This window comes from Amphichorda felina (assembly GCF_050947745.1).
Source record: "Amphichorda felina strain 45539 chromosome Unknown scaffold_4, whole genome shotgun sequence".
NCBI lineage: Eukaryota > Fungi > Ascomycota > Sordariomycetes > Hypocreales > Bionectriaceae > Amphichorda > Amphichorda felina.
The window spans coordinates 2,497,527-2,510,445 of NW_028145046.1; the positions used below are offsets into that span (position 1 = coordinate 2,497,527).

Genomic DNA, 12,919 nt, shown 5'->3' on the forward strand with positions numbered 1-12,919 from the left:
CAGATAGTCCTGAACGTCTAGTTTGCGACCGAACGAATTTTCAATCAAATATACCAACCGTGGTAGGTCAATACAGTTATCTGTAAGTCGAAGACGAGAACCTCCAGGCTTAGGTGGTGCCCAAAGTTGGATACGAGGATCGGGAAAAATTGTCAACGGCATTCCGCGCTTAACGAGTGTTGCGGCCGATGAGGGCCCAACATTCGCCACATTGTAGCCGCTATCCTGTATTCTTTTAACAGGGAGAGATGACGAGTACACTGGCTTGTCGGTCAAGAGATTGTGTAACAATGGGTTTTGTCTCTTTCTGGTCGTGACCATGCCGTTGAAGCCAAACTGCGGCACTTCCTGATTCGGCGATGACACCTTGGACGCCCCTGATGCGATGAAATGCGTGCTAGCGGCGGCGAGGGGAGTGGTAATAACCACGGAAGAGGATGAAGGCAGTATCGATAGTGCCTCTTTAGCTAAGTGGAGGTTAGAGGCGTGAATGGTTGCCGAGGCAGAGCATTGGTCCTTGTGTGCTAGAGGAGAGCCTTCTGGCCCCATGAGATGCCTCAAAAGAGTGTCATACTCCTGCTCGAGGTTCACAAATCGCTGTGAAGTTCCTGGGCGTCCTGGTACAGGCGTCCCCCCCAAGGGGTCAAGAATAATGACTCTTTCAACCGAGGCAATCTTCCGAGGCTTGGCAGTTTCGGGGGCTGCGCTAGATGGCTCGTCACCAGGAGATGCAAACTGCATGCCGGATAGGTATTTTGTTATCGTTAAAACGAACTGGTCGGCGTCAACTGGTCGGGGAGGCGAGGCGTTGTTACGACGTGCGACCGAGGGTACCACGGGAATCAAGCCATGTTGCAAAGCGCGCTTCAACCGGTCCAAATCGTCAACGCGCATTGTATTTCCAACAATGGAAGGTGACGACAAGGAGCCGTGCGGATGTCCAACAACGATATCCTCAAGTAGCTTGCATCCCGGTTTCGAAAACGAATCAAGCGCCTCACAAAGGTTCAGCGCTTGATCGCCGAAGGTTTCTCGGTTCTCATCAGCGCCACAGTCCAGGACCACGACGCTGAGAAGACCTAGAACTCGGAGCTGTGAAAGGGTCCTGGCGACACCGATGATGGTGTCTTGGTCCAGGTACTGAGGGCATCGGAGCTTGATAAGGGCAACATGGGCTGACTCGCTCCGAGAGCCCAGATCCTGTTTTGGATGCGTTCCTGGCTGCTGTTGTGGATGTGGCTCCCCTCTGGCTAGCGGAGCCGACTCGGCTTTTGTCTTAGAATCTTTGGATGTATACTTTTGCAGGTATCCTTTAGCGTCTCGCTTTGTTGCGGAAGCCTCAAGGACGGACACAAGAGTTTCCTGGTAAAATGTCAGAGGGACGGTTTCAAAGGGGAATGAAAAAAGAAGTGGCGGCTCACTCTGTCTAAAGCTTGTTGTTTGACGCGGGCCTTCGATGGTGAGGAAAGCTGCCTCTGTGGTGCTGATGCTAGGCACAAGCCCAATGTGGGTTGCAAAATGGCAGGTCTTTGCGGGCTCGAGCAAGCTCGACAGTAGGACCTTCGGAGGAAAGAAAACCTCATGGTGTTGCTAAGGAAGCACTGGCCGCAGCTGGACGCCGTCTTCCAGGACTGAATGCATTTCATCTTGGAGGCGGTGACACATCGCAGCCGGTTCAGATTTGTAAGTGGTATCTCGACCAAACGGCACACCACCTAGCGATGGAGTATCCAAATGAGCTGCGGCCGAAAAACTGCCGCTATTGAGGCATCATCGTAGAAGAATCAGATGAGTGAGTCCTACAGTGATGAATTCAAGATGTGGTTCGCCGAGGTTATGGAAGGATGTGAGTCAAAATGGTCAAAATGGGCTGGTGGTCCGGGCCAAGCTCCTGGTAGCTTTCTTGTCTGTGCACAATAAAAACCTAGGCTAGAGGGAAAGCGGCTAAAGTTGGTACTGATTGATAAGCTTTCGACTTTTTGCATGTGTGGCTTTGTGGGCCTCACCTCTTGCTCTCTACTGGTTTAATGAGATCAGTTGCGGCCTCCCCAGTCCCGGCTGGGGAAGTCGAGACGCACCAAGGCCTGCATATGCCAAGAAGTTCGGGCCATGGGAAAATCGAATTACTACTATGTAGGTACTTAGGTACCTAGTAGATCAGACACAGCTAGCTGCGGCATCGGCGCTCTAATGCGGACTGCATAACGTATTAACTACTATAGTATGTGCAGTATTGCGTAGGTACAGCCTTGTATCCTAACTTGGTCTAGAAACAGCCTCGCACAATTGGAAGAATGCAGACCTTGCTTACCGTTGGAGTTCTGTGCCGCGTTAAGCTTCACGCATGGAATTAGTATGAGAGAAGCTGAACACACACTAGTAAAGGCAGATATTAGTTGGGACCACGGATACTGCCTACGTAAGTATGTAGAAGGTTGAGATAAGCACTTATCGTGACATAGGTACTACTAGGTACCTTGCGTCACTCTCACACTATGTACGGTAGGTAAGTAGGTATAAAATTTCATGATTTCCAGCTTTCGCAAAGGCGACTCTCCTTCGTCACCGATGGACGAGAACCCTTGAGTTATTGTCTGGGAGCAAACACACCAGACTCATTGCAAAGCAGCAACGCGCAGATACTATCACCTATCACCTACCGCCTAGTAGGCCCTCAGGAATAATGGCCCCAACCCTACTCTTCGCAGGCCTCGGAAACATGGGCAGAGTGAGCATAGGCCGGTGCACATTCTGACGTGTCTTACTTACATGTATGGAATACACAGGGCATGTGCAAGAACATTGTCGAGATGGGAAACATCCAATTGCCCCTTCTACTGTATAACCGGTCGACAGAGAAAGCCGTTGCCCTGAGCACCAAGCTGGGCCCTGAAAAGACGCAAGTTGTCGAATCCTTAACTGCCGGCACGGCCAAAGCCGACGTCATTTTCACATCCCTGGCCAACGATGCAGCCGTCCAGGAGACCCTAGACAATGCCCTAGAGGTTCCTGTCGAGGGCAAGCTCTTTATTGAATGCTCTACGATCCATCCGGATACGACCGAGGCCATGGCTAAGGCAGTTAGAGCCAAGGGTGCCGAGTTTGTGGCTGCGCCTGTTTTTGGAGCACCGCCAGCTGCTGAGGCTGGGCAGCTCATTGGTGTCCTCGCAGGACCAAAGAATAGCGTAGCCAAGGCAAAGCCCTGGTTCTCAGGCGTGATGGCGAAGGCAGAGATTGACATGAGCGACCAGTCATACGGTAAAGCTACTTCGCTCAAAATTCTCGGCAACAGCTTCGTTCTCGCAATGGCCGAGCAGCTTGCTGAGGCGTATGTTGTGGCAGAAAAGTCGGGTTTAGGGATGGACACTCTCCACCAGTTTGTGGAGGCAATGTTTCCAGGTCCGTACGTTGGATACAGCTCCCGCATGATGCATGGAGACTACTACAGGAAGGAGCCTCTCTTTGGGGTTGAACTTGCTCGGAAAGACGCACACCATGCCAAAAGCCTTGCAGCGGAGGCTGGAGCAAGGCTGCGACTAGTTGAAATTGCGGACACCCATCTGGCCGAAGTTGAACGTTCTGGATCGTCTGGCGATATTGTCGGCATCTACGGAGCAGTGAGGGAAGAAGCTGGCCTGGATTTCAAGAATGAAGCCTGAGCACAGGGTTAGGGTTAAAATCAAGGCTTAGGCTCTATGGCGGATCTTATGCGATGAACCGCAAGGCCAGCGGCGGAGCAGATAAGGGTCTTTCAGAAACCAAGTAGTATAATATTGTAGTATAATTTGCATTCTGAGCGCCTCTTGCTTATCAGATGTCGACGGCTTCAAGTGTGATGCGACGACGTGGTGATGAAGGTATTCGAATGACTAAGCCACAGACGTCACGTCAGCTCCGTGAGCTGCGACCCCTACCTAGACACCACTTTTGACTGGGTTGACCACCTAATGCCAACTCGCCTGACGACAACCAGAAACTCCAACCTCGCCGCATCCCTCAGCACCGACAGCACCCGACCTTGGGATATTTCGCAGGCGCAGAACGGAATCATGGCTCAGGGGTAAGGGCTCGATGGAACGCTACGTGGCCCCCTAGATACTAACGCGCAACCCCAAGTTACTCGATCTGGATCGGTCTCGTTGTCGTTGCCGCATTGTGCGTTGCGTCCTGGTTCTTGGCTCCCAAGGGGCCAAACCAAGTGTGAGTCTCTGGAACCCTGCCTCCTTTGGACATATAAAGCTGAGATTTCTCCAGGCTGTGGCGGTCCTCGCTTCTCCTCTCCATCATCAGCTGCTTCCTCATGTGGCTTATCACCTTCCTCGCCCAACTGCATCCACTGATCGCGCCCCTGCGGAACGACCTTCGAGAGAAATATCTGGAATAGTGGAATCTGGTTGACGAACGAATTAGCGGCGACAGACGGGATGACCGAATACATGGGGTGAGCAAGGCGCACTACACATTGCCATGCCCCAGCTGTACAACTACACTACCACAACTTCGAATATTGATTGGCGTTTATTGGAGCGGCTGCAATATCATATTTCGAAACTAGGGGGACAAGATTCAGGAGTAGAGCCGGTGCGCCTACAAGAAGAGCCTGGCGGCGCGTCGGCACGGGAAGCTATGTGTGCGATATCCAAGCTTTTTGCAATGGCACTTTGAGTGAGGAGCCTGTGTGGTAGATACTACCTAGGCGCGTTGTACATGAACTCCTGATATTGATGTCTCAAAACTCAATTATAACAAGACGTCATCCTCTGGCTCCGTGAAAGACAAAAACTATTCCTACCCAACAGCTAGCCGACCGGCCCATTGCTTTGCGTACACCACCAATGCCCAGAGTGCCTTCCCATCTGTCGCGACGCTGCTTTCACTAATTGAGTCTACATCCCCAAGCCCGGCCGTGATAAGTACAATCCATCCGACAGCCCAGCGTGCCGCCGCCCCTGCTATGGCCAGCAAGCAAGCTACGTAGTATTTGCAATCGAGCAAGATGCGAAGCGCCTCAACGTTATTCGCCACGACGGCCCAGCCGAGTGAGCGCGCCGCGGCGGGCACATCGTACTCCCAAATAACCATGAGGATGGGAAATAGTTTCGTGGACGAGGAGACGAGGAGGGCGGTCGAAACGGAGTTGGGCCGTGGGTAGCGGGGGAGGATACCCAGCGCAGTCAAGGGCGAGAGACGGGAAGAGGTAAGGAAGCGGATGCTGAGATGGAAGGCCATCGTCGATACAGCGCAAAGGACTACTGTTAGACAGAAGAGTTAGCGCGGTCGTGATTGGTAAGGGTACAGAGACACCCACGAAAGAAGAGATATTGAATCACGATGGGTTGCTGCGCCAGCTTCCCTAGATTACTCTGGCCTGGGGCCGAGTCGGGAAGTGTCTGTTTTTCTATGCGCGCCCACGTCAAATAGACATCAAACAGGAGCAGGAGGATGCCGAGGCGGACAATGGAGGGCTGTGTGGTCCTATCGCATCAGCACTCTCGAGGCTCTCAACCTAAGGTATCGTTTCGAACGCACATCAAAGCGGTCGCCATCGCGCATCAATGTGTTATGGAGCAGATGCCGATAGACTTGGGGCTTGATGAGGACCAGGTCGATGAACAGCACGACAAAGTCGTGCTCGACATACTTGTCGCAGAAGCGACCGCATTTACGGCAGACAGTCAGACGGATGTTGTGCCCGCTCGACTTGTCCCCGGCGCCAGAATACGAGGTCCATAGCGTCTTGACGGGGTGTCGGCACTCAATGCAGATTGGCATCGGCGCGACCTGTGGTTCACAGATAGTAGTGAATGGTGGTGGTGGTAGTACTAGTTGCGAAGTCGGACCTAAGGGTGGGTGTTGATTTCGTGACCCCGAATTTAAGGTGGACTGTGAATACCACCCCAAGTACTACTCCGTACGCCACGACCTAGGTACCTCTTTAAGTGCTTATCTCTCCGAACTAGGCAAGTGTGTCCCGCTTTCACATTGATGTTTGTCTGTTACCTTACAGTAAGGTAATTTATCCGTGTCTCGACTTATTTACTGTAGTATGCCAGCAGAGCTAGATGGGAAGATCCAGGCTCGGTAATGACTAAGTAATACCTATACTAATACTATCTACCTACCTTATTTACATTAGATAAAGTAGCCGTCTCGTAACTACATACATGATAGTACTACTACTACTAATAGTACTAATACCACTCCTACTATAAGTCAGCCACCCGGTCGAGAGAATAGACACTGCCCATGATGTTTCCACAACGCCTTGCATCATCATAATAAACTCGAAGGTACAATATGCTGGCTTCTATAGATGAGTTCTACCACGGAAGAAAAACGCCACAATCCGGCAAAGCAAGAACGACGAGGGACCAAGTCTACATGGCTCACCTCCCATTGAGTCAATGAAATGCAGCGTTAAGTTAGTCTACTTTCCCTTCTTTTGACCCGCTTGGTATCATCCTACTTCGGATGGAGCTGCTGCTTCCACCATTGCGGCCGCTGGCCCCCAGCGAAAGACTGTCAGTGAGGCTGGCAGAGTGATCACCGATCGCTCGCCCATCATCGCTCCCCGTATCCGCAAGCTCTATCAGATCTCCGGCGTTGTCTCCGCCGGCTGGATCACTCCTGGTCTGAGCTCCCCTAAGTGGTGTGGTGGGACGTTTAGCGAGGGCGCCGCGTAGCCATGTTTCAACAGCGGCCGCTGCTCGGTCCAAGCCAGTGCCCTGTCGGTTGGGCGAGACGGCATCCCTTCCTTCTTCATGGGAGCTTTCAATGATATTGGAATCGCTCTTGAAGCCGAACTGCGCAGTCTCCGAGCCCATGATTGCCATGGATGGCATACTCTCAATATTGAGGCCAGGAATATGTTTGCTGGTCCAACTGTTGAAGACGTCCTTGTCTGGCCCGGGCGCCCTCACGTTTTTACCCATGGAACCGACGCCGCCTGGGCGCTTCATCCAAGCCGGTTTCCCATCGGCGCCCTCACTGCCAATGCGGCTCCGAGTTGATGTCGGCGTGGCAGAGAATTGTGGGCGGCTACTGCTGAGGGAGCTGGGGCGACGAGGGGAGAGGCCCTCGGCGGAGCCAGGGGCAACATTGGGCAGGTCAAAACTTTGCCTGGGCGTTGACAGGGATGATATGGTTCTGATACTCCTCCTTCGCCTGGGAGGAAAATAACCCATTGCACCGCGCGCAACACGTCCGATCTCGACGGGCTGTGGAATGGACTCAATCTTCACCCAGCGAACATGTGTCCAAGGCTTTTCCTCCTCCTCCTGCGGCACTGCTTCCGCGGACGGCACTTTGTCGGACTTGCTGAAGAAATCATTGTAAACACCCTGCTTCCCGGAGCTTCCCTCATCTGTATTCGGAGTCGGCGCAAGGTGGTCCATTTGGTGCGAGTTGTGCCACGAGGGCGGGTCGCAGGGTCGGCCGCGGACCTCGCACGCGTCGACAGGGATTGTCACCCATTTGCGTGTCTGTATGCTATCTCGAGACCAGAGTCCGTTTGCGCGGCGGAATACATCCTCCCTGCACTTGTATCGAAGGATGATGCCAACAAATGTGTCGGATGGCTGCACATGGTGGATATAAACAAGGTAGTCATCGTCGGGGTTCCGCTCCGAGATGACCTCGTCCGAGTTTCTGCGCTTGTGCCTCCCAGAGACATCGAGGCCGCCATTAACGCCGTCATGGCTCTCTAAGACGCTGGCGGTTCTGGCAGCTTTGAGGGCCGCTTGTCTCTTGGCCAAAGACCCCGCAGCTACGTCGTTCAAACTAGGTTTCTGGGAAGGTGGCGCGGGGCCCCACGACGCAGAGACCTTGCGGCCACCACTGGGAGAGAGACGACGGCCACGAGGACCTTGCTTGGGACTGGGCGCAACACTGAGCGGCCCCTTGGCTTGGCTCGCAGCGCCCGAAAAGAGCGAGGATGTGAGATCCTGAACTGAGGACCAGCTCTGCGTCCAGGAGTCGCTGAGAAACTGTCCGATATCTCCGGTAGGCGTGTTGCGCGTCGGGCTCACCCCGGCGGAGCGAGAAGCGGTAGGTAAGGGGCTGGCCGCGCGGCTTGTCGCAGGGCTGAAGACTGAGAGCAGGCCGGAGCTGCGGTTTGAGGGCAGATCATCATGGCCATCACCGGTGCTTATAAAACGCCGATTGCGCGGCCTGATTGAACTGGACGTGGATGGAAAGTCGGAGGCGGGCGCGCGAGTCGAGGAGACGTGGGACGATGACCTGGCCAGAGTGCTCCTGCTCCGGTCGGTCATGATGACCGGGGACTCGGGGAAAGCAGCTCGCGGCTTGGGCGGCGGGTTGGCATCAGTGCTCCAGCAGGCTTTCGGGCGGCACGTGTCGTTAGTTCGACACGCGTAGCTGTATCCTTGAGCGACCAAGGTAAGCGATGCGGACGACTAAAGGGGGGTGCCCTGAAGTAGCAGGTAGATCATCGGTGATCGGGCAAGAAGGGATGACGAAAGAGGCACGAAATCGACAATGAAGCAATCAGGGGCCCAGATAAGGGAGACCCATTGCACGGACGTGGTCGTGATGGTGTAATGATTAGATAGACTGTATCGTGGTCTCGACGAGGAGTGGCCCATGAAGAGAACAGACAGACGTACAGGTAATAATAGTACAGATGATGGGTGCTACATACTTACGCTACAATTCTCCTGGGGCGGCGGCGCAACGCTCCCCACTTCGCTGAGGTCAATTGAACTCGCTGGCCATAAGGTTGACCCACTGCACTCACTGCCAATGGCCACTAGTAGCCACTGGCCAGATGGGTCAGCCACCCCTGGATTGGGCAAATTGCTGATAATGACAGCATAGCGTCAACTTTCCGACTCTCGGCTGCTTTCCAATTTGATGATGCATGTTAATATCTCTCAAAATTCGCGAGTGGATTCAACTACTATGTATCTTGTTACTCTTCAATCACAGCCCGAACGGCTACAAAAGACAGGCAGTAATTTAATACGAATAATATCTTTTGGAGCCTTTCAAGGTTAAGGTTGTGAGAGCCCTGTCTCCGAGTACAGATACAGCATTCGGATGCTACACTCGGCACTGACGACACTACTAGGTATTTGACGTAGGTAACCGCTCGCCTTACACAGGTGACAATCCCATGCCCCAAAAGGTAATAGACAGGAGCCCCCGACTCCAACTAATCCTACGTGATACCAGCTAGGAGCTCTTATGGGATTCCCAGCTGTGTTTGATGCCACGTCCGCATACACGAGCCTGGTAATAATACGACGCTTCTTGCGCACCTTTCATCTCTCATTCATGACTAGTACTCGTAGAGTGGCCTGCTTCTGTCCTATGGCGCCATATTCCGTATCATCAATTTGCATCCAACCCAGATCTGACTATCATGTCCTTTCCGTCGATTGGCGTTTTTGAGTGATGTTACACAAGTTTCCATTGCCGGGGAATAATCCGAAAAGCCCCATCAGCCGTCCCAAATTGTAGCGCCATCTCAGCTGTGTCGAATGCTTTTGCGATCTTGCACATGTACTCTAAATATCAAATGCCCCAATAACCCGAGATATGCTTATAAAGACATATCTAGATTGAGGTTGTTCGTATCTCCGTTGATACCGAAGAATTGGAACCTGTAGACTCGCGTGTTAGGGGAGAGAAGAATATCGGGGGTGAATTCTCATACCAATCTTCAACGTTGAGCCCCGTAGGAGCTGGCTGCCCTTGTGCTGAACCCGTGCTCCAGCTGTCTGGGCTCTGCCCATCATGCATCGCTCCATCAAAATTGGACTGCCATGTACTGGCTTGTGGTTGGAACCCAAACTGGCCCGGTTGCATCATGTTGTTCGCTTGGGTTCTCTGTTGATAGCTGTTACCCGGATGCTGATGCTGATGCTGCTGTTGCTGTTGCTGCTGTTGCTGTTGCTGCTGTTGCTGTTGCATGCCCGATCCCATGGTTGGAGTAGGCATTTGGCCCAGAAGGCTATGCTCTAGGCTCTGGTGAGTTTGCGTCGGCGATAGATTGGGAAAGGCTGGCATGCCCGAGCTCTCTGGGAACAGTTGATCAGGCTGAAAGTTTTCCAGCAGTGACTGTGACAAGTTGGGCGAGTTTCTCGTCACTAGGTATAGGTCGGGTGGTGTGGCAGGAACGGAGAACGATGGGTTGAAAGGTGTCGCCGGTCTTGTCTGTGGCCGTGAGCTTGTTCCGCCCATAAACGTGTCTGCTGGAGCCTGGCGCGAGTTTGGCGAGGCCAGCATAGGCTGCTGCATAGGATTGACACTTTCGTTCTTGACACTCGGTGTTTGCGGTCGTGAGCGTTCGTAGGATTCTTGTGGAGTGGGGGCGTTCGGTGTGAAGTCGATGGCCATGTCATCGTACTTCCTCTTGGAGGCATCCTGCGAACGATTGCCTGAATCATGCTGGGACATGCTCTGCATTTTCCGATGTCGCTTTACGCCTGCCTTTTGGAGCCTTTCCTCCAGTCCCTTATTTCCAATGATGGCCTCAAACAGAGTGTACACCATCTTACCGACAAGCCAAACTTTAGACACCTCCTTCATCGCCTGCAAGCAACTTCGCAGACGATCTTGGGTTACTTGTTGTATAGACGGTACTGGAGATCTCATTTGGTAGACATGCATGATCAGGGCAGAGAACAAGCTGTACACAATAAAAGCTGGACAATAGCGCAGCTCATTATGTGCAGAGAGGTTCTCGACGATGGATGTAATCATGGCTGCCGCCTGGAAAGCGATATTTCGTGAAGGATAAGGCGATTCCTCGGGCATGCTCCTGGAGCCGCTCGGGGGCATATGTGCTCTGTGCAGGAGACACAAAGTTGTGTAGTAGTTCGAGTGAAGCAGGGCAGACCAGAAATGGTGTCGAGGCATTTCCCAGTAGACAATCTTGGGACAGTTCTGCAACCAATCGGCGAGGGCCATGTCGCTATGGGTTAGGTCGATGGCATTCCGCTGTCGACCCTTAGAGGCCACTGAATACTGCTGCGACAGGACCAGTCCCATAATTTCGCATAGCTTGACGTACTGTAGGAAGAACTGAACGTGAACTGGGTCGGGTGGAAACTCTCCTCCTCCCTCGGAGTCGTCCTCAATAAAGTCCTCTTCTGTCAGCATCTCTACGTCAGAGTCGTCGAGGTTAATGTGAACAGGGCGCCCAAGAGCGACTGCAACAGAGCGGTCACGTGTGAAAAGCGTCCACCATATCCGTTTCCAAAGCCTCTTGTCAGACCTGCTGAGTTGAGACTGCTCCACCGTCCGGTGCATGCCTGTGCCCTGGGCCACGATGGTGGCGACGCGGCTCCAGTAGAAGACGTTCTTGGTGACATCTTCCGGGCCTTCCCAGTACCATCCCATCAACAAGAGCGCCTGGACAATCGTGACGCGATCATCCTCGTAGTTGGCATCGTAAAGAGCCTTGGCTCTCTTATAAAATGTTAGAGCGGCTGGATTGGTCGACCCATTGGCATCCATGAGCTGAGAGTTGTTGCACACCCTAGATCCTGCTAGGAGGACAGCTTGAAGTAGCAGGAGCGAGGGTGGGTTCTTAGGATCTCGATACTGCCTCATGAATCGCGTGCGGTTGATGACGGGGACTATGGGGTGAACCCATTTGAAGTACGTCTCAATGAGTTCATCGCACAGGGACCGTGGGGGTAGTAGAAAGGCGCCCCTCTGGTGAAGGATCTCGATTTCGACATTATCGAGCTCTGTCAGCCTGGCTCGGGAGCCTCTGACATTCTCGGGTAGCGGGTAGTGGACGACGTCAGCTGAGCCCTGACGGTCGTGGACGAGCAGAGTCAGATTAGACGACTCGCCGAGAAAGGCAACCCTTCCGGCCTCTGTGATAGGGGCGCGGGTAAACTTTGGCTTCATGACGATGTCCACATATGTGTTGTTATCCATCTCATCCTTCTTGGCCTGTGCCTCTGTCTGAGCGACCAACGGTGTCCCTTCGTTGGAATGGGATCCTATGGGACCTCGCCCAGAGAAGGCAGAGGAGGCGGCGTTATCGGCATATTGTGATCGTTCGTCCGGACCTTCGCCTCGGTCACTGTGTTTGGAGCGTGGCAGATGTCAGCATCGGTGTGTCCAACCAAGCCAAAGGTGCCAAAGGTGCCAGCAGCCCTCGCGGGTAGTAGCACGGTACAAGGGGAAGGAAGAAGGAGCGAGACATACCTGTCGGAATCCTTGTTCCCCTGACTTCCAGATGTGTTCTGGGTCTTCTTTCTCTTTGGAGTGGGTATGCGACATTCGATTTGGAAGGCTACGCAGTTGGTGCAAGGGACACCAAGGCTAGCAGCGTCGCAGCGGACCTGGAGACAAGTCAATCCACGATCGCAAGGCGGGGAAGAGAGATGCACAGGGCTCTTTGGCACGCTTGCAGACAAAATGAGCTTACCTTTCGAGCATGACAGGTCTGTTGAGTCAAGTAACGAGGGTCAAAGTCAGCGTTGCTCCTTCAGCGTAATTGTGGAATGCTGGTTGAGGGGGGTTGTCGATTGACCACCACCACCACCACCACCGAGATGCCTCGGCTCAGTATCGCGTGGATGGAGCTGATGGGGCGACAACGGGCAGGTAACAGGGACGCGACGGCGCATTCTTCTACTTGGCCACACATAAAAAAAAACAACACAAGACATACCTCGCAGGCCCTTGAAGCTCGTTGCCTTTAAAATGCGAAAGAAACTTGAGTCAATATCCTGCCAACACTCAATTTTGCGGACAGCCGACGATTGACGAACCTTCTGAAACTCATCTGTCCGGCCGTGGATGTCGCATTGCTGGGCGCGGGGGGCTTGGAGGCGACCGAGGACGCCTGGGACTGCTGGGACGGAGACTGGGGTGCCTGCTGCTGTTTCTGCTGCGACTGCGATGGGTCGTGACCGGCCATCATGTCAACGTCCAT

At 53.4% G+C, this 12,919-nt stretch overlaps 4 protein-coding genes across 4 annotated transcripts; 1 reads left to right on the forward strand and 3 right to left on the reverse strand.

The window, feature by feature from the left end:
• Positions 1–2,719: 2,719 nt before the first annotated feature.
• On the forward strand, positions 2,720–3,659 carry ACO1O0_004567 (NAD binding domain of 6-phosphogluconate dehydrogenase-domain-containing protein; the record flags this gene model as incomplete). Its single annotated transcript, XM_083194006.1, has 2 exons — positions 2,720–2,728; positions 2,787–3,659. 2 exons carry the CDS (start codon positions 2,720–2,722, stop codon positions 3,657–3,659), a joined length of 882 nt encoding a protein of 293 aa, XP_083050954.1.
• Positions 3,660–5,255: 1,596 nt separating this feature from the next.
• Positions 5,256–5,772, reverse strand: ACO1O0_004568 (sterol homeostasis protein ARV1; the record flags this gene model as incomplete). Its single annotated transcript, XM_083194007.1, has 2 exons — positions 5,256–5,465; positions 5,530–5,772. 2 exons carry the CDS (start codon positions 5,770–5,772, stop codon positions 5,256–5,258), a joined length of 453 nt encoding a protein of 150 aa, XP_083050955.1.
• Positions 5,773–6,422: 650 nt separating this feature from the next.
• On the reverse strand, positions 6,423–8,532 carry ACO1O0_004569 (LysM peptidoglycan-binding domain-containing protein; the record flags this gene model as incomplete). Its single annotated transcript, XM_083194008.1, has 2 exons — positions 6,423–8,338; positions 8,529–8,532. The coding sequence occupies 2 exons, from the start codon at positions 8,530–8,532 to the stop codon at positions 6,423–6,425; spliced, it is 1,920 nt and encodes a 639-aa protein (XP_083050956.1).
• Positions 8,533–9,562: 1,030 nt separating this feature from the next.
• Positions 9,563–12,919, reverse strand: CTF1 (CeGAL family transcription factor; the record flags this gene model as incomplete). Its single annotated transcript, XM_083194009.1, has 5 exons — positions 9,563–9,623; positions 9,677–12,061; positions 12,187–12,323; positions 12,656–12,680; positions 12,756–12,919. The coding sequence occupies 5 exons, from the start codon at positions 12,917–12,919 to the stop codon at positions 9,563–9,565; spliced, it is 2,772 nt and encodes a 923-aa protein (XP_083050957.1).